The 25,794-nt window shown below is 46.9% G+C and overlaps 1 protein-coding gene across 1 annotated transcript; it reads left to right on the forward strand.

Moving 5' to 3' along the window:
• Positions 1–6,446: 6,446 nt before the first annotated feature.
• On the forward strand, positions 6,447–18,766 carry LOC146207841 (protein trapped in endoderm-1-like). Its single transcript, XM_084587174.1, has 4 exons — positions 6,447–6,793; positions 12,140–12,410; positions 14,533–14,708; positions 17,244–18,766. The coding sequence occupies exons 1-4, from the start codon at positions 6,468–6,470 to the stop codon at positions 17,419–17,421; spliced, it is 951 nt and encodes a 316-aa protein (XP_084443300.1). The 5' UTR covers positions 6,447–6,467; the 3' UTR covers positions 17,422–18,766.
• Positions 18,767–25,794: the final 7,028 nt, after the last annotated feature.

Genomic DNA, 25,794 nt, shown 5'->3' on the forward strand with positions numbered 1-25,794 from the left:
CTTCGTGAGCACTTGCGCGTCGGCTTCCGCTCTCTCCGAAAGCACCCGTGGTGTCCTGTTTCTTGTGTGCGTTTGTGTTGCGCTGAGTACCCTGTGCAATTTTCGAGACAATAACTGTCTACTGATGACATTGCATGGTCAGTGCGATATTTACACCCTTACAGTTTCAATACTTCTAAATTGTAAAAGGTACGGTGCACCAACGTGCCGATTCGTTTGAGAACTTTCAAATGGCAAATTTCTAAAGCTCCCTAGAATGCAATCTAAATTGTTAGAAACATCTCAGGGTTCCCGGAAATTGTACAGCGGTAATTGCTATTTCAAAGAAAGAAGATGAAAATTTACGGACTTCAAAAAGCAATTTTCGTTTAAAACATTCGCAAAACACAACCTCTGGGATAGATGACGTGACTTGCATGGTGTGAACACTCAAACATTTTGAGAACTAACAGCGATTCGAATTAGTATATACACTTTTAAAAACATACCGCTAGCCAAAAATAAGTAATTGTACCCATCCTCTCAAATATTCCGTTTCCCGCTAGGTGCTGCAGCTGATATCAGACACCTTTAGCAGACTGTGTTGCGTTTTCCGAAACCACCTATCAACCCAAGATGTCCCCATGAAGCTCAAACATAAGGTCGTCGACTCAACCCATAAACGAAGCTTACGCGCATACTAGCAATACTAGCACTCGACTTAAATGGAGCATTCGACAAACACTCTATGGACAACTTCAAAGCACGAACTTCAGGTTCTGCACCTACAACTTCGTCAAGGAATTACGGCAGAATCACCAAGTACACATCAGAGTAGGCGATACAAGATCGAACCCCATTCACATGGGCACGAGGGTCATGCCATAAGGAGCGGTACTCTATCCGCTTGTTTTTAACTTGTCCCTGTCGCGCCTACCGGACCAACTCAACGTCATAGAAAACATACGTCATGTCCTGTACGCTAACGACATCTGCAGCATTTTGACAACAAGAACTATAATGCAGGATAGATGGAGGGTTCACTCCAGGAAGCAGCGAAAACTGTGCAGAACTACGCCACCGAGTGTGGCATCACCTGTTTATCTACCAAGACAGAACTTAATTCGTCATGCGCCCCCGTGGCGGCAACGAACCGATCCAAATTAAGATTCACGATAGACCCATTTCCGAAAAAGACACAACTTGCAAAGGGGACAACGCGACAGCTGTCGCTAAGCTCCGGACGACGTGTGAGCAAGTCAGCAGAATGATCTCGCATATTATGACCAAGAACCAAAACCAAAAAAGAGAATGACAAGCTGCGACTAATTCAGACTTTTATCGTCCACCGCATAACCTACGTATCCCCGTACCTCAAGGTACGGAAGAACGACCTCAAGCAAATCGATACCATATTTCTAATGGCCTAAATGTGGGTGATAGGGCTATCCCTCATCGCATCTACCTACCGCTCTTTAAACATGGAGTCCACAACATCACCTACAAACTCATAGAGGATCAGCTTCTAATGCAAACTTTCCGCACCTCAGGTACCACCACCGGATGGCAAGTGATTGGACAGCACAACCTTCCCAGAACCACACAGCAGAGAAAGGACATATCAGATGATTGGAGGGGCCAACTCCACACCATGCCCCTACGACGCAATATGCATCCCGAATATCATGAGGCACGACACTAAGCACGAGCTAGGACGATGGATATGAACTACTCTAAGGACAAATGAACACTTTTTTGTGGATGCTGCGGATCCCTGCGAAGACATCACAACAGTAGCCGTCATTTGCCAAGGCCATACGGTAGCGGGGATGAATGCTAGAAATTCAGGCGTCGCACAAATGGAGGAGGCAGCTATCACATTAGCCGCAGCATCGTCTGTATTTTATATATTTTGTAAATATCTTCGAACGAATAAACTTTTACTTTCACTTAAACACATACATATCGCTTCCATATACATCGTTACAGACTCCCAAACCGCCTACATAAACTATACGCGAGGCCGGGTTTCTCCCTTGGCTTGTAAAATCTCATCTTAAGCCAAACGCTAGGCCTCAGACAAAGAAGTAATATGGGTACCAGCATGGTCATCAAAGGGTAGAGGAAAACGATGCGAGTTTGTACACGCCGCAGCTCGAGAATTCCTCTTCCGGGATCCCTCATCACTCCCCTCATATGACCACTCCAGCCTCTCTCTACATAACGCGAGATACTGCAACATGTCCCATTAGCGAGCCACGCATTCCCGGCAGCCGCTAAAGGACTCGGTAAATCTGAGAAATGCCACACAACAGCCCAGCTAGACTGTACGCAATTAGTCCGGGTACTTTCTCAGCTGAATGGATGTTTAGTGGCCAGAAAGCAGAACTTTACCATATGGTATGGGCTTGCCAAGAAAAACCAATCCATATCTCGTAAAAAAAAAAAAGAAATAAAGAAAAAAAAACAAACTCTGCCAGATTGGGAGGCGGCCCTGTCCAGCTCCGACCTTGCGGCACAAAGGGCCTTGCTTGCGAGAGCTCGAGCAGCGGCTTGAGCCAACTTAGTCCTGGACTGAGGATCCAACCAACCCCGCCCTTAACTCATAACCGTTACATTTTTTTTTTTTCGAATAAATATTTTATACTATACCACTACGAGCTTGTGGGCGTATTGGTTACTACAATTTATTAGCCCTCAATGCTGGCACGCTCCGGTTTGCAAGGCGCATGCGTCGCCCATAGACCTTACAGCTCTATTATCAGCGAAGAACCACTGAGTTCCCTCCCCACTATTTCGTTGCATTCTTGCTGCCATGGCCAGACCTGTTCGTTCTGCTATGGCGAAGCCAAGCAGATGTATGAAACTCTGCCACCATCTTTGAAAAATGGCAGCATATACTATAACATGCTCAATTTTGCGCGACAATGTACACACGCTCGAAGCCTTAATGGCAACTCATGAGCTCATTACCTCACTACTCAGATAGTAAGCGCGCAGATAGCGGTGACGTCTTACTACAAGGGGCAAATGAGTGAAGCGCACGTCTGTGTTCTTCTCCCTGTAGACCTGTCTTTTCTGCCCATCTTTCTTTTCCTTGAAACTGCGTATATATAATTTGCTGTCTCCTTTTTTATAATGTATTTTTGTGAAGTACTCACATTAACTGCGCATTTGTCAGCCACCTCCCGCGTCGCCATCCTCCTCTGTTTTCTATGCCAGACTCTCGTTCCACCCGAACTTCAGTAGCCAGCTGATGCTCTGGTGGTGCGCTCTCGGTATTGTCAGCTGCACTGTCCACTCGCTTTGTTCCTCGTTGGCTGCACCGAGCAATTGCTGAACAGCAAAACAAATATATCTATTTGTCTGCCTATCATATGTATTCAGAAATTCCCACTAAGCTGCGATATCTACGAAAACGCAAATGCCTCTTTATCTCTTAATGACCTCTCCAGCCTCACGTCATCGGCGCATGAGTGCGCGTGATAGGCCCAGTATCGTCCGATTAACTTCAGGTTCAACATGGACAGAATGGGATGCTAACTGCATTTATATGAAGAGAAAATAGTTGGAGAGGAATAGAAGAAATGGCGTTCTTACCTATGCTCCCCCCCCCCCCCCCCTCTCGCTGCTCCAGCCCACGCGGGACAGAGAGGGTGACATAACACTTGCGTCATTTATTTATTTATTTTGCGCTCAGGGTACAGAGTACAATACAGACGGAAAGGACAATTCACAAAAATAAAAAGAACACGAAGCATAATTTATACAAGAATACACAAAAAATAGAGGTAAAATCTTACAAGAACACAAAATAATTATTAGCCATAATATGAAGCGGTGCACAAAAGCAGCATAATAATCAGTAAATTAACCGTGTCGGGGGCTGTGCTTAGAGTGCAAGTTTTTCGAAAGCACAGACCTTTAGGCGTCAGATAGCCGAGCTTTGCTGAGTGACGGCGCCGAAGGTAACCGCGTTTTGTCGGATGAAAATTTCTAATTGAAAATACACCCCTAGCTGCTACCGGGATCGGAACCAGTTCTGGAGCGTACAAATTGAGGTGATAAAAGATAAAACAAAGGCACGGCAAGGCCGCGGATTATCAGTGTTCGCGCGAGCTGCAGCTTTCAATGTTATTCTTATTATCAAGGTTTTACATATATTGTTTGTAAGTGATGTTCATGTCATGCGTAAACGTTCAAAAAATGTGTCGTGTACATGTTTGCAGTCTTTACCTGGCATTCCAGTCGGGAGCGAACTAGTTGCACAAATTTGTTTCGCAGAGTTCGTGAGGGAGGGCTTGTACTACACTGTTGCCACAGTCGAGCAGGCCTCGTGTAAAACTGAAGCACGCCCTCGAGTTGTGCAGTAAATGATAATCATATTCATCATATTCATAAATTTCCAATTTCAACACAATCTCACACTGTGCGTTGAGCATGAAGTTCGAAGTTCTAGCTGCGTCGCTCCTTCCCTTAACCTTGGTAAATCCGTATATAAGCCATCCGGCCGAGTGCCGAGAGGTTAGCTATAGTGTATAGTGTCGGGTGAATCCACCAATCGGCGTGACCGAACTCGCAGTGATTCGCATTACTGCTCCTAAGTAGGCATAAGTGCATTCCTGAAAGGTTTTTATATGCGACACGATATTAGGCCCAACATGAGCAGAAATTCCGTGATAAGAATGGTGAAATGCCTCGATTGGTGGACAGGTTGACGGCGTCACAAAGTCACATGCTAAACAATACCACATATACGCTCGATTGTAAGTAAAAAATTCAGCGGCGAAATTCCTCAAAGGAGGCCCTCCAACCAATGGCGCCGACGAAGAGGAACCGCCCAGCAACAGGCAGAAAATAATGTTTCCCCTTTTATTGCAGTAACTGACAAAGGGCGTTGTGTTAGCGACCGCCGTCCAGTTTCCAAAAAAAAACGGAAAGAACGAAACTACTTGAGCCATGGACAAAGGCTTTTTCCAGGGTGACCTGCGCTGAAAAGTGACGCGATTGGTTGGAAAGATTTCTTTGAGGGGCATTTGCCGCTTCATTCCTGACTTGTAGCTGATTATGGATATGGCCGTCAACGAAATACTAGCAGAATGAAATCATTCTTTCCACGGGGATAGTTGTTGCCTTCGCATGCAATCGTCGGTCCGGCAGGATGTGTCTGCCGAAATACCAATGCCTTGTGGCCAACTTCGCAACGCTTGAATCACCGCAGACACAAGCGTGCCGGCAGCGTTGCCGTTGTTTACGAAAACGACCGCGAGCGATATTCGAAGCCGGGCACCTCTAGGGACAGCTGCCATCCGTTCGCCATGCACGACGACAGCTTGGCACGAGGAGACAGGTCAACTGCAGAGCACGTGCTGTCGTGACAGTTCGTCGTGGAGATCTCGGCAAATGGTGAGATGCACGCCTTTGACAAGCATGGCCGCTTTTGCATCGTGCATAATTACACCTCACGAGTTCTCGCTATGCAATGGAAGACATGCATGGGCGCGAGGTGGAAACACTCATAAGTGTTTGGTCGTTTCATGGGCGCGTCAGAACTTCCTTTTAACCTCAAGGACTTGTGAAGTGCAATTATGAAGGCTACCGTGGAGCGCCCGAAGCAAATGCAAACGTATGCGTGCGGAATGCCTATTATCAAAGCAAGTTCTTTTGAGTCGCTAACATGTGGCAGTTGCTTTTCTTGTTTTCCTAAACTCGATGATTTTCACCTGCTCTTTGAAGCTTACTGAGGTATCCCACACTTCATCGCGATGTAATATCGGCACGGGAAAGGACGATCTCTTTGATCACACTCTAATCTCTGCTTCATTGCATAACTCAGTATCACTGGCTGCGCAGCTTGAATGAGCTAGTGATCCACCCGTGACTCATTACGCAGTGAACATTTTAATATTCCGCACTGCGAACCCTTGAACATAAGATCGAAATACGCTAATGTAAATGGTCTCACTTTTAGGTTGTCTGTAATACATCGAGACAAAAAGATAAACACCTTTCTCCCTGCCGCTTCTCTGCATTTTGGCGGCACGGATAGACACTTGATCTACAGACGTTCTGCGGACGTGTCCTTGCGCCATGAGCCTATTAAAGCTTACGCAAAAAAAAAAAAAAAAAAAAAAGAACAGCAGCTCCAGTTTTCTTTGGGCTCCAGGGCTCAGAAAATGAGTTCATTCTCGTTTCAAAAATCTATTAAGACATCTTTTTATCGGTGATGTCTGACTCCTGCCTCACTCGTACAAGCCACGTACCCAACATAAATTAGCGAGTTTTAGATAAACGACTGCACAGTGCTTTTTTTAAACAAATTACGCAAACCGCGGCTGGAAGTTAGTTCCTGAATACATATCTTTTTATATTTTGAACTCCCTTTGTTTAAGAATATTTAAAAGTTCGCTAAAATAAGCGGTATGCATCGTATATCCAATTCTGCCTCGCAGAACAATTCCACCACGAACGAGGATCCGGCGTACGATATGGTGGCGGCGGAGTATCCACTCCATCTGTCGTACTTCGCGGGCGCCTGCAGCGTGCTGTTCGCGACGCTGGGAGTTCCAGGCAACCTTCTGACGCTGGTGGCGCTGGGCCGGAGGCGGCGACTGCGCTCACCCACCACGGCGTTTGTGCTGAGCTTGTGCTGCGCCGACCTGATCTTCTGCGCGCTCAACCTGCCGCTGACGGCGACGCGCTACTTCCGTCGCCGCTGGATGTACGGGGACGCCATGTGCGCCGTCTTCGGCTTCTTCTTCTACGGGAACGTGGCCACGTCCATACTCTCCATGACCGGCATCAGCATCACCAGGTGGGACCTGATGGCGGTGTATCCATGCTGGGACGTTAGAAGGACAGTGCGGGGACCACTCCGTCCAATATTACTTATGTGTAAGAAATTCATCGTCTTCCTGGCAGCATTGGTCTTCGTTCGGCAGCAAGAAAAGCTTTTTATTGGTCGAAAAATTCCTATTGAAAGACGGACTCAAGTCTCCAAGACTGAAATTGGCTCAGTCATCACTGATTAGAAGCCGGTGAAAGTGTAGCAGAACCTCAGCTATCCGCGTCCATGAAACTATCGTGACGTCATTGCAGTTTGCACAAAAGCAGTCGTGGTGGCGATACCTGTGCTTGAGTGTTTCTGGGTCGTAAAAGTTCAATTTGCAGTGAAACTACCGCTTTTCTCATTCAAACCCAGTAATCTATGCACTCGATATATATATAACTTTAATGTATGTATATATATATATATATATATAGGAGCAGATATGGAATCCAGTATTTCAAATGTGTCAATATATGAGACGAAGTGCATGCTCTACCGTCTCGTAGCAATAGAAAGAATCTATATCGCAAGGCGGAGCGACAATAATTTTCTCTTGTTTCGAAGGCGGTACAGCAAAGCGCGTTTCGCCTTCTCTCTCCACGCGTAAAGTATAAAACGTTGGATCGTTCTCAAGCCTTAAACCTGACCGACTAAATTTATGATTATGGCTTTGCCTCTCTCCCTAATGTACCCTGTCTCAGCACCGTGTACCCGGCATGTAAACTTAGCCATGGCCGCTCACCATGAGCGGCGGCCACGGTCTCCACGCTGCTGTCCGAACGCAGGAATCCGACACCTTCGCCGCATTCCGTGCGCCGAGCATAGTGGCTGTTCCGATTATTAATATACACACCTGTTAATATGGTTAGAGCTAAAGAAATGGCGCCAAATTTTACACAAGGCGAGTACGAGCGCGAGGAGGAGGAGGAGAAAACATCTAGACAAGCTCTCCCCATGTCTCTCTCGCACACCTGAGCGTGTATACCAGCATAGTCTGAGCGTGTATACCAGCGCTGTTTTTCCGAGGATAAGAGGAGACGCAGCTGATAGTACACCAAATTTATATCATTTAGTGAGTTTTTCACGTTCAGGAGGAGACCTAGGGGATAGGGGCAATGCTAGTTTGATTTGGCACACCAATGGTGATGTATAAATAATTCATTACAATGCGGGCACGTGTAAGGGTGTAGTTTGCGCAGAAATCTAACAGGAAGCGCAAAAGAGGCCGGCGTTAACGACGTTGCTTAGGTTTGCCTTGCCAGCAGGCGCCCAAGGACGCGCATTCGACGCGGTTCCGCGCGCGAAAAATGATCGTGGGACCGCTAGTAGGAAAGGTGCACCTTGCAGGGTCATGGTGCACAGTTCTATATGTCTAAAACGTGAGTTCAATAAATCCGAATACCAGCTCTACTTCTGCACGGGTTTTTCAAGGGGATATTCTGAGAGTTCGATAAAGGCAGTAATTCGACATATCCGTGATTGACACGTGTTAGTTTTCAGCTGTCGACGGCAGCCTGCCCTCCTGTGAGTCGTTTACTATGGGACGGTTACTGCTTAGGTCCCTTCCCCGTTCAGAATGCAGCTCTTGAATTTAAACCTGGATAATAGAGCTGTACTGCAGCGGAAGTGATTAGATTAACGCTGCAGCAGTCTATACGCAGTTGAGTCAGACGCGGACGTGCAGCCTGAACTGCACGTGACAGCTGTTTCTAACCAGATAGACAAAGAAAGCAGCAGCGGTTGAAGTAAAACCTAAAGGTGCAACGCTTACTTTCAAGGGAATGCTCGCCGCGCAGCAAAGTGTCGCCGTCCTAAGCGCCGCAGCACTTTATCTTTTCAGCACTACCAGTCTGTTGGCTCTGGCTAATGTCGCATGCTTTCCTGTATCTAAAACGCTTAAGCGTGCTAGAGCTAGAATGTGGCAAACATGAGTGGGATTCGGCGGAGACGTTCCGAAATAATTGCTTGTAGTTGTCGGCAGTATGCTATGCATTCCGATGTTTGGAACTTCTGCAGAAACCATTAGCACTAATTTCCTATGACGACTGTTATATACACTTATTGCCAGCGCTTTTGTGGGCGTATACTCTAATAAAAAATAGAGCCGCATGCTTTGAAACACAGAACTATTAGTGACACACCAAAATAAGCTGAACCTAAATTCTAACAAAATGCATTGTTTTGTACTGCAGTACGGCTGTCTTGCAAACCAACGTATGCCTTCCGCAGCAAAGAGGTAATTATACTGACAGTATCGCAATAATCAATCAGGAATTTCTGGACGAAACTATCTATGGAAACGTTTAGCTGCCGGATGGCGCAGTCGTGTCTCGTCGTGTGGTACGTATGTTGTGAGGACGGTTTGGTGATGCCACTCGTTGCCAGTGGATCCATTACCGTGGCTCAGAAATATGGTCTGCACCCTATGCGAATGCTGGCACTTGAGAATGTGCAATCTGTAGTCAGGTGATTCGCCTGAGCGAGCGTACGAGGCATGGATACTCTCGTAAAAGCCAGAGATATCATAGCTGCTTCATAAGATCAGAGATCTGTTCCAAGTGCACAGCCTTGCTCAAAAGCCTTCGGACCACACGATTTGATTTTGAGCGGAATTGTGAAGCATACTTGGGTACTCCTTCTCCTTTAAAATTATGCATTACATAATAGTACATATAGATCATCCCATGATATTCACCTATAAGACAGCTAAATAATATATATTTGAACTCCTTCTCGATGCTGTTTCGCTTTCATAAACCGAAAGATGGCTTTGACGTCAAGTTGGGGATGGTTAGGTATCGAAAAACGGCAAATTAAGTGCCTATACGGCTTTGTTTTCATTCTATCCCCTGAAGCAGTCTAGTTTACGTCTTGTAGTGAATTAAAATTATGCTTATTTTGTTTATTTCTAAATCTCCCATGATTAGAGAGGAGGTGGGCGGCACCAAATTTTACACACAAATTAACAATGCACAAACGATGTCAAGCAAGCAGTAGTGTGGCAAAGTGGGATGCCGACTTTGTGCGGATGGTCAATACGGGATGTAGGTGGGTGGAATTAACAGGGATTTTTTTACGCGTTCGTTCGTACCGTACATTTTCAAGAAAAAGCCCAGTCGAAACACCTTTCAGCCTCCGACTTGGCTAGAAGATGGATGATAAATGGGTAGCTAAAGGATATGACGTTACCTTGAACGTGCACTAAGAACGATCGCGTCACAGTTATGATAAGAATCACGTGCTTGTTTTCTCTGATACCGTTTCTTATCAATTTGGGCTCCGGTGACCGCCGATCAAGCTGTGTACGCTTCGTAAATAAAAAATAAAAAAAAACAGCGGAAGTGGTGCATGCTTATCTAGCCGAAGGTGTGGGGTTGTTTTTTCTTTTACTTTCTAATCAGTTATCTCCAGATTACATTATTCTTTCAGATTATTAAAGAAAATTCCCCTCTGCTCTCTTGGTGTTAATGCCTGTTGACACCTTTTGTATCTATTATATTCCAGTGTTTCCATACGTCACGTGACCTAAACATCAGCCACACGTCACAACCATAGTTCAAGTGATGAAACAGAGAACGAAACACCATCAAGGAAGAAGTTCGATTATAGAATACCTGTATGATTTAGGCTACGCAATGCGTTGCCCTTCATTAGGTGTGAGCTTCAGGTAGTGTGCGGAGCACGCGATGCAGGTCGAGGTCCACAGCGCAGTCGTCAGTACTTTCTATACTGACGACGTGTGCGAAAGGTTAGAAATGTATGTCAAGATAACCGCGGGAGTGCAAAGACGGGAATATTGTAAATGAGTGGTGAGAGAAACGATCCTAATTTGCAGGATCGCCTGCTGGCAAAGGGGTGGAAGCGAGACCACTTATACAGATTTTCGACATTATGTCATGCAGGGACACCGTAACGTAGTTGAACATGTTTCAACCAGGATTGAAGGAATGCAGATTAGTGAGGTCATGGTCAAAGTTGTCACAGGCCTTACTAAGATAGAGGCCCGGATGGTTGTAAAGCCACAGCATGACACCATATGTTGACAGACACGTGTGGAAGCCCAGCATACTAGGGGAGGTATGGTTATCTTCTAGGAAGGACTTGAGCCCAGCATACTAGGGGAGGTATGGTTATCCTCTAGGAAGGACTTGAGTCGACTGAAGGCCATATGCTCTATAGGCGTGCCTTCACAGGAGGTGAGAGAGATAAGCGGAGGATTTCTGCTGAGAGACGTTTGCCGACTTTAAGTAGTGTGCGGAGCACGCGATGCAGGTCGAGGTCCACAGCGCAGTCGTCAGTACTTTCTATACTGACGACGTGTGCGAAAGGTTAGAAATGTATGTCAAGATAACCGCGGGAGTGCAAAGACGGGAATATTGTAAATGAGTGGTGAGAGAAGCGATCCTAATTTGCAGGATCGCCTGCTGGCAAAGGGGTGGAAGCGAGACCACTTATACAGATTTTCGACATTATGTCATGCAGGGACACCGTAACGTAGTTGAACATGTTTCAACCAGGATTGAAGGAATGCAGATTAGTGAGGTCATGGTCAAAGTTGTCACAGGCCTTACTAAGATAGAGACCCGGATGGTTGTAAAGCCACAGCATGACACCATATGTTGACAGACACGTGTGGAAGCCAGCATACTAAGGGAGGTATGGTTATCTTCTAGGAAGGACTTGAGCCCAGCATACTAGGGGAGGTATGGTTATCCTCTAGGAAGGACTTGAGTCGACTGAAGGCCATATGCTCTATAGGCGTGCCTTCACAGGAGGTGAGAGAGATAAGCGGAGGATTTCTGCTGAGAGACGTTTGCCGACTTTGGGGAGAATGCCACACGGGCGTAATCCCACTTGGCGGAGCCGACCCTCGTCCAAGCATTCGCTCTCCAGCGCGGCGAGGGCTGTTATAGAGGTGTTGTCTAATTTACGGATGTCTTCGTTGATGATATCAGCCTGCAGGAAATAAGAATGTGAAAATATGGATTTGGGTTCCCGTTATACATCCAGAGGAGGTCAAATAAAATTAGAGGCGGAAAAGACGTCCCTTGCACATTGCTGATCTGAAGGTAAGAATAACAGTTTACGTTACCTCTCATAAGTTTACATGTTCAAGGGGCCACAAGATCCACTATGACCTTGTGGCTGCCTTGAACATGATCCCAGATCCACTAGGATTTTGTGAAGTTGCACCTGTTTTGCTCTGGTGGATATCGAAAAGCGTGATGGTTGTTGATGTAATTCGCCGGGGACGAACTTTCCCTAAGCTGCGAATGCGCCACCTAATCGGCGTAAGCACAACCTCCTCCTGCCGCTGTCTGTTCCCGGCAGGGGCTTGCTGGTGAATTCTCGTCACCGGCACGACCGCTTCTTCTCTGGGCACCGTACGCTGGTGGCAGTGGCTTCCTGCTGGCTCCTTGGCTTCGGCGTACTGGTACCCGTGCTGGCTGGCTGGTGGGGCCGTTTTGGGCTGCACGGGCCAACTTTCTCCTGCACCGTGCTCGCCAAGGACGGTACCTCACCCAAGAGACTGCTCTTCGTCGTAGCCTTCCTGGTGCCCTGCCTGGGCATCTCGGTGTCTTATGGACACATCTATTACAAGGTCTGGTCGCTTTCGGTTGCCTTCCGCGTGAAAAGAAAACGACACGGTACTTTTTCACCCCGAGTGGTCACCTGAAGCTAATTGTGAGATGAACGGCGCTCGAAACACAGATAATCTAGGCAATAACTCCATATATGCTACCATCTATACTGCTCCTCATCAGGGAGTTCTAGCTGTGCGTCACACACATACGCCTGATAGCGATTCAGTGGTATGTATGTAAGTGACCCTAAGTAGCATAAACCAGCACACAGAAGTAACGCTGTGGGGAGTTTCTTATCCTCACTGTCCGTTCTCTACACCGACTATTTTGCGCGAACGCTTTCCAAAGGTCCTTAAAATATGAAGCTTGAATTAGAAAATCCTTTCGAGACGAACTGTAAGTGAAAGCCAATTACTATTACCCATGATTCGACGCTTAATAATAACCACACATATTGCTAATTAGCTCGGTGCGGTAGTTATGTCATGGGCAAATGATGTCGTGTGAGGTTTTGGAACGACAAAAAGTAATTCTTTAAGTCTCTGCTGCACGAAATCAGGCGCTTTTGACCCCACAAAACCGAAACTTAACGCTCGAGACAGTTGGCAGCACCGTGCAAACGCAACGCATTATTGCAGTGCTTTCGACCCCCAATTCTGAATGGAAGCGCATTTTTAAATTGATATTGACTGCCTCAGCGCATACGGTGATATGCAATGATAGATGACAGAAAAGGGTGGTTAAATAAATGTACAAGTTTCGGCCAATCATATGATGAGCAAGCATGAGAGATAAAGCAGTCCCTGCGTTCAAGCACTCGCCAGCTTCAGTGCCAGGACAACACAAAGCACGTGGCGGAGTATAGTAGCAGTGAAACGGTGTCGACATCGGAATTCCGAAACTTTCCAAGCACTATAGGCACCAGAGGCGGTGATGCTAGTCACGAAACTGAAGCCACTTTCGAGTGCGACGTACCGTACCGTGCCGTGCACGTCGTTTTGTTTCGGCTCTGGCGGAAGGAAAGTGATAGGTGCAGCCATTTGCATAATCGCTACATATCAGAGCGATAGAAGCAAAAGAAACTTCATGTCACAGTCCAGTGGGCAGGCATTTAATGTGTTTGGCGCCGGAATCACTGCAGCATGTCACCAGCAGACGCATTTTCCACTGTTTCGGTAATGCTCGGAAAAAGCGCCATATTTTCTCGCGTTGCAGAGCTGTAGGAAACGGCTTTTTTTTTTCACGAACTGATATGTCATAATCTTTTCAATGGCTTACAGCTCCCCATTCGCATTGACTACCAGACTATGCTAATTAGAAAATTAATCATTACATGTGGTTAATTAGTTGTCCAGCTAGGATGATTCTACGGTGAATGACGTCGACTCTGGCTGACGGTTTATTTTAGGGAAAAAATGTTCTTTTTCCATCTGACACTCTCTATTTTTAGTAATTTTTAGAACTGTTCCCTGAAACAACCGGTACATGCCCTCGTAGAAAACGCACCATCTACAGGTGGGGGTACAGCGGTTCTGAAAATGGTTGGCAATCACGCTGGAGTGGCCGTTTTAGCTATGTTAATTGCATGCGTGTCTTTAAAACAGGGCCGCGATAAAAAAAAAAAAAAAGAGATGGCCCCGATTCAAAGTCGGTATGGAGCAAAACTGAGTGGGATCTGTATCTAAAATGAGCAATTTGGACGCAGTACTTTTTAATGTTTAAATTATAGAAACAGTATGTAAGGTAATGAAAATTTGACGGGTGGCGATACGATGTGCTACGGCTAATCTGTGCTAGCTGTCAGAAAATTTACGCTTCAGTTCTATAGTTATCACTTCTAATTGCATCTTTAACTTGATTTCACCCTCGCTGTTCCGTTCCACCAGGGATTCTGGAGAGTAGTCGTGGATTGGTGGCAAACACTTGGCAACGTTTCTGGAGGGCGAAGGTAAGGTTTATTATAAAGTGGAACTCGTAGGCGGGAGATGCGCTTTTACCGAGGTGCTTGGATCGAGGTCTTCTGCGGATTTTGGGGGAATGACTGTTAACGCAGTTAAATACAGAGCCTGGTAATACCTGCCAACACCCTACTTCAAGGGGGCCGTTCTAAGCACCCTTCTATTCGCGTCATCGGTGCAGGTGCAGCGCAGTTCTCGCAGGCTGGCCTCGTACGGCCTGGCGACCAGAGGCCTCGGCTGCTCGGCGCATCGGGAAGAAGAGCTGCGCGTCACCTGTGTCATGGCGACCACCTTCGCGTTCTTCCTTATCTGCTTCCTGCCGCTGCTCGTGGCCAACATGCTGGAACCTCATCTCAAGTGAGTGGCGCCCGGTGGGTCACTGCGGCCAATCTATACGCACCGACTCAGGTACCGAGTGCCCCACCGCACATGCACGTTCACCCGCATATGCACACGGTTTTAAGACTCCTGTAGATGAGTCATGTGTGAAAGTACTGGAAATCGCCTTTAGTGGCTTTACAGTCATCATTGTCCTATGACATACATAAATAAATAATTTAAATCCTGATAAAGTCAGGCAGACACGACCTCTTCAGCGGTATCGAACGTTTCTTATTGGAAATAATCAGAGACCTCGATCCGGAACAGTTAGGGATAAAAGTTCATAGAGAATATCTCTGTAATCTACGATTCGCTGATGACATTACCTAGCTATGTAGCTCAGAGGACGAATTGTAAGGAAATGGTTATTGACGCACACATGCAAAGCTGTACATTATAGCCTAAACTTAACATGCACAAAATTAAAGTAATTGTAGGGTGGGGGTTTATTTGTAAAGAGTTGCGAACTGAAGAAGGCGTACGAGCAGGCGAGATCAGCGAGACCAGCCAGCCGTGAGCCCAAGGCGATGGCCACGCGGCTCGAGAGTCATCCCTCCATTTTTACAACGGCCCCTGGGCAGAAGAGGAGTATTTCTGGCTACTTAAGGGGCGGGCAAGACCGCGGAGCCATTCACAGTCTCGTGGCCGCGGCGACGGAGATCTGTTGACAGCGTGAGGGACTCAACAAGGTAATTCACAGAGAGCGAACGTACTTCAAAACAAAGTTGCACATTCCACGCTAGTAGTATCGGAGACGGAGGCGCATATACGTCTTGAAAGGATCCGCGTGACCGCATTGCAAGTCAGCGCGGGAACAGGAGCAAATGTAGGACCGTAGGCGCCGGGAAATGGCGAGAAGCCATTTTATTACATCAGAATGGCAATTACTGCGGCGGTAGAGCAGGTTGTGTCGGATTTCAAAATGTGATGCTTGAAGACGCAGGGCGTGCAGTGGTGTCACCGCCGATAATTCGGAGAGAAACTCGAGAAGTGCCCTGATTCAAGGATCCTTATTGCGCTGCTAAGAAGGCGCCAGTGTGAATTGGTGCTCAGTAGTCGACGTGCGTCCCAAAACACGCAGAGGAGCGGAAATCCTCAAGGAGGGCATGGGTTCGCTGAGATGGAGGAATAGAGGTGTCAACTGAGGTGGGCTGAGGGCATCCATATCGAGCGATGGTGATCCAGTGTCGTCAGAGTTGACAACAAAATCGAATAGCTGCACTGTACTGTTGCATTCGTCGCGGCGAAAGGCGAATGGATTTGAAAAAGGGTTCGAGGTCCATAAGGCGGTGAGGCCGGCGGATATGGTGAGCACGGCATAGGGCAAGGGCAGACAGTGATGGCGAAGAAAAATATGAGAAGACGTGAAAACGACACTTGCATCGCGAACAGAGGCACAGGAGAGCGGTACAATCACGGATGAGCACGCGGGAATAAGCAGGAATATCAGTACTGTCGGCGAAAAGATGTCTATGCCGTAAGCTGGAGCATCTAGATGGACGCCCATTGACTGAAATTAAGATTTTAGGTCCTTGGCCACGGCGATCTTCTGCAGTGAAGGCCTCCCAGGCACTGCTCCGCTTTATGAAAAGCACAGGCCTAATCAAAAGACTATGAGTTTGTTGTTATGTTCCGTGATATGACTGTGACGTGATGTGATGTGACATGTCTGTGATGTGACTGTACTAACTTCACCCATCCCTCTCTCACAACATTTATATCCACTTACACCTTTCCCCCAGTGCAGGGTAAAACAAACCGGTTTCTTTTACGGGTTAACCTCCCTGCCTTTCCTCCTCCTCCTCATCCTCCTCGGCGAAAAGAGCTTTGGCTGAAACAGTGGCATCGCAATGTTCAGCGTCCTGCCCGGGATTGGGCAGCGCAGAGGGCACTACTGAACTGAGCCCGAGAACAATCGACAACCGCGTCGTGAAGCGATATGAAGTCCCTGCCCAAGACGATCGCATGTGAACATAACGGCAAAACGATGAAATCGATCATGTATAGAATGCCTTTAATGAGTACTCGAGCAGTACACGCTGCTGACGGCTAAGTGAGATGGCACTTGCAGCCCGTAACGACAGGCCAGATAGAGGCGTCTTCACTTTCCTGAAAGGGCGGCAAAGCGCTCTTTCCGTCACTGAGACCACAGCACCGGTGTCGACAAGCGCCATCACAGAAACACCCTCTATGACTACTTCAATTAAGTTTGCTGCAAATATATGTAGCCTTTCAAATTTCGACGTCAACGCCCTTGCCTCAGGAACTGCGGCACCTATAGGTTTCCTTTTGAATTGCCGAGAACAACGTCGCATCAGGGAAATGGAGCGCAGACATGCCGACATGGGGAAGGTAAACAGCGACCGAAGTCTAGTATGGCTTGAGAACCAGAGGGTGTTTATATTATGTCGTGTGGCATAAAGTATCTTACTATTGTGCGGTAATGCGCATGAGTGGCGGCGCATAGGTGTCCTCCTAATTTTTTGCTTACACTTTTTGTTTTCGTTTCAGGACGCCAGAGGTGCACGTGATGTCATCCATTCTCTCCTGGATGTCTTGCTGCATCAATCCTTTCGTGTACGCCGTCATGAACAGGCAATACCGAAGCTCGTACGCAGCACTCCTATGTCCACAGAGAGCAAGTCGGAACGCGGTGCTTTCTCGAACCACTCAGGCCACTTCTCTGTGAACTGAGTTCACTGCGCTGTATACTTTCGACAAGACGTGCGGACTCTGGATGCATTAACGAAGTACGACATGCTTAGGGGAAGCCCCAATAGGGAAAAAAGTACTTGTTCATCAGAGTACACCCATAGCACTAATTTCCAAAAGTCATCACAGAACAAGGACGCCAGAACAGTCTGGTTCTTATTTTTCAAGTTCCGGTGCAACTAAAGAAGGCCACACTGTATGTGTTCAGAATGACCCTCGTGTGTTTTAATGATCAACGTGCAGATCCCGTGGACATTAAAAACGGTTAACGTTTAAGCCGTTGCTGCATGCCAAATGGACAACTGTATTTATACTCGGGGTTCCGCGCGCTGGTATGGTAGCGCCAGCAGCGACCGCATCGCCAGCGCTGCCGCGCGGCACTCCTCGCGTTAATGGGACGCTCATCAGTCAATGCGCGTCAACCCGTCCGCGTAGCAGGCTGCGAGAATGGCAATGCCGACGATCGTCAACGCCTGCTTTCATGCGGATTGAAACGCATTGAAAACCTGGATGTGCATTAAAAAAAAAAAAAAGAAGTTTGAAAAGTGGTGTATGGCGTTCTGCTACCGGCGGAAAGTAAAAGGCACATGGAGAAGATAACAAGAAAAAATACACAATCGCCCGTGAATTTCCTGAGATTTAGTAAACAGCGCGCTGACTTTTAGAACATTACCGACAGCTGTAAATTTTGTTTGTCTCAAGGCGAATTTCGTTTCATTTACGCGGCGCACCTGCCGGTGACTTCGTATTTTCCTTCTCTGTTTGTTATCCAACAGAACGTGTCCTTATAAAACGCTTTGGCTTTATTTTCCTATTTATTGATAAGTTACCTTAGACTGTTATGATGTTGTTAAATCCAAGAAATAAATATACTGAGTAATAAATACCGTAATAAATAATGAGTAATAATTGGTACCGTAATAACTTAATTTCTATTAACCAAAATAAAACTAAATTAGTATGTTTTCACGATCCGCTGAAATCTATTCCTGTCATCACTCCAGTGTTTCTTCATTCTCCTCTGTGTTACAATTCTTCTTGCTCTCCTATTCCATACCTCTCAAGTGTCAATTATCTCGGTGTTCATTTCGATTCTAACATGTCCTGGAACACTCACTTGGCTAAAGTTTGTGAAAGGCTGCGCAAAATAGCCTGCCTGCTGTATTCTATTAAAGCACTATGCCCAATTTACGTAAGGAAAACAATAGCACATGCATTGGCGTACAGTGTGTTGAGATATGGAATTTGTTCTTTTTATTTCTGTTCAGTGTTTTGGCGCAATAAAGTTGATTCTTTACTAAAGTCCATAATTCGGGCGGTGATGTATGGTGTGCACATTACTAGCAATCCTGGTCTTTTTTCATGCTCGCGCATGCCCTCGTTCAGGCTGTTATTCAAAGAAACAGTAATCCTTTCGTATATATGGAACAATGAGTTCTGCCTCCCGTATGTCCCCGCCAGAACATTACGTCCACGCGACCGCTTTACCTTACCAAGAGTACGGACAAATACGGCAAACGTGTCCGTGCCTTCTATGTACCTGATGTGTTGAACGACCTGCTAGATAATGTTTTATCTTCCAGCACACGGAAAGAAGTAAAATCTTATATCTTTGATCTGTATGTGTAATTTTGTTTCTTTTCTTTCTTTCTTTGTTTTTTTTTTTTATTTTTTTCCCCCCGTCATTTCTTACTGCCTTTTTTTTTTTTTTTTTTTTTAGTTTTAGTTTGAGTTTGAGTCTTGTGCAATATTGACTTATTGTGCCGCTCCCTGGCTTGCTCCATTCTGCCGAGCGCTGACCCACAAGCTCATTGTTGGCTTGGGCAGGCTCGTATTTGTATGTCATTTTTGAAATAAATAAATAATTTATATATAAAAAATCATGTTCTTTATTTCTTTTTATTGGTCTAGAAAAAGTGTTGAGGATGCAAATAAATATGGGTGAACCTTAAACAATTGCAGGCAAATACTCACAAAAAGCTTGGGTGAGACAGTATGAATATCTACATACACATACAGAAGTAGGTCATCGCACCCGTAGCGCACAAAAGCGCGTCAAAAAAAGAAGAAAGAAAAAAAAACAAAAAAACTACGCGCTGAACCACGAAGAATCATAAGGAACAATGAAACTTCAGATCTTGATAGCTTCAAGAACGCCACTATGGGCCCCAGGAACGTCACGTCAGCCTCCTCGGGCCCCAGGAACGTCAGCATGGAGGCCGTCGTAGCCTGGCTAGGTGTTGAGTTTCGTCTGCTGTCTGGCACAACCACAGCTTCGCAGACGGACGCCTACGTTTTGTTTTAGCGGATTGGGCGTCGGAAAGAGCAAGCAGTCACATTCAAGAAGAGCTCGCTCTTATGGGGGCGAACTCGGCAGGCAGCCAGGTGCACAGCAGCGAAGGTCTCCGATGACACGCCGAGCTCCAAAGCGCAGTAGCCATAGCCTCCATAGAGGCAAGCAAAGGCGGCTCGTGGAGTGCAGATGCGCGAATGATCGTGTGGCGCACTTGCGGACCCACAGTACCTTCTCAAAACGTACGCCTATAAAAGACCAGCTCGGATAGCAAGCGCGAACAGCACTGCTGGCAGTTGCGAAGGCGTCGAGTCGTCGAAGCCAAGAAATCTACATAGGCTCCCCCCTTTCTCGGTACTCAGTCTGTCACTCGTCACTTTATACTTGGCGCTTAACGCACAGTCATACAGCCCTTTATTAATGCGAAATCATTACTTCGCTATGTTCACAGATTTCTCTCCGCAGACCGCGTCCGGAAAATCGTGTCCGCAGAAGTTGCGATTAGTTGAGAAGTGGTAGAGGTTAATGAGTGGTGTCAATCGATAGGGAGTGACGTAATGCTGCTGCCGAAAAAGTAATTAGGCCTATAGGTTATTTACGTAATTAATTACAGACAGAAAATGTAAAAGTTGTCTGAAGCAGTTGTGAGTAATTGGGAAGTGGTAGAGGTTAATCAGTGGTGTCAATCGATAGAGGGTGACGTAATGTAGTGTCCGAAATAATGATAAGGCCAATAAGGTATTCAGATAATTTATTAGAGCAAAACACGCAAAATCGTGTCAGCAGCAGTTGTGAGTAATTGAGAAGTCGTAGAGGTTAATGAGTGATGTCAGTCGATAGAGGGTGGCGTAATGTTGTGTGCGAAAAAATAATTAGGGCAGAAAGGTAATTAATTAGAGGTAAGAAAAGGAAAAAGTAAAGGCGGAAATGGTCTCATTAGCCAATGGCTTGGCGCCACATTTGAATGTATCAAATACTAAAATAGTTAATTAAATCAGTCAATTAAGGTGACGTCAAGGATGTGACGTCACGCAACCTGAAGTCGAGCCAAACTGGGCATAGGAAGGGATTGACGCGCAATTTGAAAGTACCAAAGACTAAAGTAGTTAATTAAGGCAGTCAATTAGGGTGACGTCAAGGATTTGACGTCACGTAACCGGAAGTAGAGCCGAAAAAGCGCATAGGAAGGGATTAAAGCGCAATTTGAAAGTACCGAAGACTAAAATGGGTAAACAAGAAGAAGATGATGATGAAAACAACTTTATTCTTCCACCAGATAAGGAGGCCCCTAATCCCCGCCCCCGGCACGCGGGCCTAAGGGACGGGAGACGAGAGCTCCACGATCAGAAGCAGGCAAAGAGGTCTTGGTTCTTCGCGGCTTCTTCCGCTAGGCGGATTGTTTGTTGCTGTGAAGCAGGGACTTCGCTCCACACCAGGGCTTCCAATTTATATTTGCTTCAGCCCCTGGGGAGCTAGCGCATTCCCAAATTATATGGTCGAGGCTTCCTCTCTCCCCACAGTGCTTGCATTTATCGTTTTCTCTATCGTCCATCTGGACATAATATGCCCAGACCGGGTTTACAAAGTTCCCAGCTTGCAGGCGCCGCCATGCGACTGCCTCCCCATTGTTTAGTCTTTTATCAGGTGGTGGCACCAGTCTCCTGCTTAACCTGTAACTTTCAAGGATCTCCGTATAATTTTGCAGACGCTTGTCCATGGTCTGGCAGTCGGGCGACCCCATAGTTACCCGGAAGTAGATAGCTCGGGCAAACTCGTGGGCCGCTTCGTTGCCAGGAACGGACGCGTGTGCAGGGGCCCAAATTAGGCGAATTTTTCTATTTAGTCGCCTACTGGCCAGAATCCTTGCCGATTCCGGCGAGACTCTACCCTTTCCAAAATTCCAAATGGCCGTTTTGCTATCGCTGATTATGAAATCAACGGATGTTTTCAATATTTGAATCGTTTTGCCATACAAAGTGAGGTCACCTATGTACTTTCCTTGACGTGAAGTTATTGACAGTTTGAGTAATATTTCAGCAAGAAATGTTGAATTTGTATTTGGTCTGAAATGAACTATATGGTCAATTATACCGTGGTTTCCATAAATACTATTTCAAAGGCCGTTCTCTTGTGCTTGTTGTATCTTTGCAGTCAACTTATTGTAATTTCCTGTGTATTTTTTCTGGCTCCTGCAAATACAGCCTCTTGTGCTTTACTCCTTAAAGATACAACTCGATCTTGCTGCCATGAATTTGCTGCTATGAAATAACAAAACGCCGCAAATTGATATGATAGAAGATCGTATTGAGTAATCACGTAGGCTTAAGACTTTTTGATGAAGGCAGAAGCAACGACACACAATCAGTTATTGTTTATTAACATTATGTAAAAATCTAGAAGCATAAAAAGAAATGGAATGAGCCTCAATATTTACAAAATAACAAACAGTGGCATCACATCACAAAAACATGGTTGGAAACGCGAGCGGAATGTCTGCCTGTGTTAGTGTCGGGTGCAACGTTTTTTGGAATGGGGATTATTCTGAGGTTATCCGGGAGCGAAGAAGGAAGGGTAATTATAGGGAGGTCTATAGGTTTTAGTGCGACCTGCTGTAGTATCCAATGTCCTTGTTTGGTGCTAGAAAGACGTGCCATTTGCCGGTCGCGATGTTGTTGTATGAGGTCTCCCAGGGGCAAGAACAGCCCGTAGAGTATAGGCGCTCCGTGGACGTATGTACAGGGACGTTAAGGGCGGCCTTGTACAATATGTGAAGCGCAACCTCAATCTGATGTCTTTGGCGACAAGTTAGTTTAAGGTAAGGAATCGTATATAAAATTTTGCTAAGTGCTAATGCGTGGACAAGCTGCCTGACTTGACCCTCTCGTAGCCCGGCGTGCTTATTGACTATGCGGCGAACTAGATGCGTAAGCTGATTGCAAACTTTAACGGTTGTAGATACATTGGCCTGATTGGTTGACTCATGGATATGAAGTCCGAGGATCCGGCAGGATGATACACGAGGGATGGGGTGACCTGCCATTGTGAGATTGATCAGCTGGTTATGTTGGCGTTAATAGCGAGTTTTTGCAATCAGCAGCAATTCGGATTTTTCAGGTGCGGGAGATAGCCCTACTTTATCAAGGTAACTAACGACTGCATCGTTTCCAACTATGTTCACCCGACAGATTCCACGATCATCTACACAGATGCATCACGAACTAACGTCGGAGCGGCTGCTTACTCAATTCAGAGCTGTAGCGATGCAGTGACGCATACCCTCGGTCCTTACATAGATCCTCCTCCTACAGCGACTCTCGAGACCCTACCGATAGTTACCAGTATTCAAGACCTCGCACAAGCACCCCCTAACCCTTCAGGATATACCATATACACTGATTCAATACAAGCTATACGCGCCATTCACACGGGTCGCATTCCTGAAGAACTACACGATGATCTACACAGAGCTCTTACCAAACTACGTCCCCACACTGTAACACTGAGGTGGATTCCTGGTCACGCTGGAATCCCAGGCAATGAGGTAGTGCATCGCCTCGCCGGCGAACTTCAACACCGGGCTCCTGGGATTCCCTGGCCTTATCCACCAACGTGGGACACTACTGTTCACTACAAAAAAGAAATCAACGTTCACTACGACAACATTAGAGAAACACTCCGTACACTTCCTCTTCCTGATATATCTCTCACTACCACGCAAATCCGCATTCTTAGACACATACAACTAAATACACTGCTTACTCCTGCCCGATCTTTTCTATACAGAATCATACATTCCCCTGCATGCCCAAATTGCCCAGAACACTATGCAAACTTGGAGCATTGCATCTTTTCATGCCCTGTCGCCCTCCAATCTCCTCACTTTCCACACCCTCCTCCCCCAACGTGGCGGGCTTGGTTAGCCTCTGACCAGCTGCAAGATCAGTTGGCCTTGGTGACCCTGGCCCAGGACATTCTTAACGCTTAATGCAATGCGTTAAATAAAGTTGTTTCCTCCTCCTCCTCACAAAAACAATGCACAAACTCTACATGGAATATACCTTAAACTGCCTATGTTGTTACTCCATACCACATATATTGAAAGCACTCCTTGTTTTCCCCATAATCATAACAATACAATTTTTGAATGTCTTACCTTGTGGGGATTCATAATCCCCTGCCCCCATTATAAAAGGCCGCGCGTAGTTAACACGCGTGATTACGTGCGCTCTTGGGGAGGACCGCGAGGAGAGGGCACACTGGCCACCCTCCCATCCTCCCAGACTCTCGCGGCGACACCGCACGGGTTTCCTTCTTTCCTACCGGCATACCTAGGAAACCTCCTCTCCCCGAGCCGAGGTCGCAGCTCCCTCGGTGTCTTTTGACGGTTGGGCGTGCACGCGCACGGATCAGCATTCCCGTCGGGAGACCGCCGCCTTCACCCTCTGCTCCCGGTCCAGCGCGCACTGACTGCCGCGGGCCGTGAGCACGAAGCCGCACGCAGGTGAGCAGACTACCTCTCACTCCTCGTGCGTGCTTCTCCCTTAGGTGGTTCTATTTCACCCCCGTACGCGGCGTTCGCTCGCTACACGGCGGTTGTCCTTTAGTGTATTTTCCTTTGCCGTGTACTCGAGCACAATAAACTGGGGGTCACAGCTCTGTCTATTAGGGCTGCACGTCGGGGTTAGAAGGCGACTGTAGCGTCTAGTCCCCCCGTGGCGCATTCTTGCGAGATTAACCCCCATAACCTTTAAGGTCACCAGGTGGCGTGGCTGTCCTCTTAGATCCGTTGGACGATTAGCACTAGGTGCCCACGGCAAAACTACAAATGAGGCAGTACAAGGAGATATGGGCTGGGCATCTTTCGAAGTACGGGAAGCTCAGAGTAAAATATTATATGAGGAACGCCTGAGGAAATTGGACAGTAACAGATGGGCAGCTAAAGCATTTAAATACCTGTACCTAAAAAGCGTTGACTCACAGTGGAGGAAAAGAACTAGGAAACTAACTAGTAAGTATGCTAGTAACAAGGACGGAGAAATAAAGAGCATTAAGCAACAGGTGAAAAACACAGAAGGTAAAAATTGGATAAATTCGATGGAAAAGAAACAGAGTGTGGAATTATACCGAAAGTGGAAAATGCAGATCAGGAAGGAAGATTTCTTTGATGTTATGGGGTTGTTAGGGGCCGAGCCCGAAGACGTCTATTCCCGGGTCACCAACGTGCCCTGAGAAGGGCGCGGGATGAGGCGCCCAGAAAGGAAACTGTACACATTGCTAGCGGGAGACAAACTGGCCCTCCTCGCTGTACGCGGGGAGAGCGTTTATTCACTCTTTCCCTTCCCGCTTCTTCCCCCACGCAGACCGGTTCGGCTGCCGTAGAGGAGACGCTCTGGCGGGGACACATGGGAGGGATCGTCACACTCCTCCCTCTCTTATGAAGCCTGCAGCTCAGCACAAGCGCACAACAATGTCTTGTTTGTCTTCTAAAGTCCGTAGTAATCCACAGGCTTCCGAACCCGCGAAGACCGTCGAAGCTGGCATTCCGAGGGGATGCCGCTTGACCGTTGAAAGCGCGCCGATGCTTTTGTCGGCGGCTCGGTACTCGAGCAGGGATACGGGGAAGACGGGGGCGGCGGATCGTTGACCGCTGTCGCGGCTGATGCCGGAAAATAATCCTCGTCGTCGTAGGTAATGGCAGGCGTCGTTTGCGGTCGCACATGGTCCGCGTGTCTATTCCACAGCGTTCCGTCTTCAAGCTCTACCTGAATAGACGAAGAACTTGTGGGACAATTGACGGTACCGGAAAACCAAGATGGGCCTGGTCGGAAGTTCCGAACAAAGACGCGCTCTCCTGCTGGAGGCAAAGTGCTTCTCCGTGCGTTTCTGTCGGAGCGCACCTTTTGCCCTAACTGCTTGAATTCCATGCGTGCTCTCATGTCGGGATGCACTCGTTGAATGGGAGTTTGCAGCTGCCTGCCCATAAGAAGCTCTGCAGGAGGGGATCCTGTAAACGCGTGTGGCGTGGTTCTGTATGAAAGTAGGATCCTGTCAATGTTT

Source organism: Amblyomma maculatum, chromosome 1 (assembly GCF_055883805.1).
Source record: "Amblyomma maculatum isolate TAMU_Amacu chromosome 1, ASM5588380v1, whole genome shotgun sequence".
Classification (NCBI taxonomy): domain Eukaryota; kingdom Metazoa; phylum Arthropoda; class Arachnida; order Ixodida; family Ixodidae; genus Amblyomma; species Amblyomma maculatum.

Coding starts and splice junctions, on each gene's coding strand:
- LOC146207841 (XM_084587174.1), top strand. CDS start 6,468: ATGGTGGCGGCGGAGTATCCACTCCATCTGTCGTACTTCGCGGGCGCC. Junction 6,794..12,139: donor ACCGGCATCAGCATCACCAG/GTGGGACCTGAT, acceptor TGTTCCCGGCAG/GGGCTTGCTGGTGAATTCTC. Junction 14,709..17,243: donor ATGCTGGAACCTCATCTCAA/GTGAGTGGCGCC, acceptor TTTTCGTTTCAG/GACGCCAGAGGTGCACGTGA.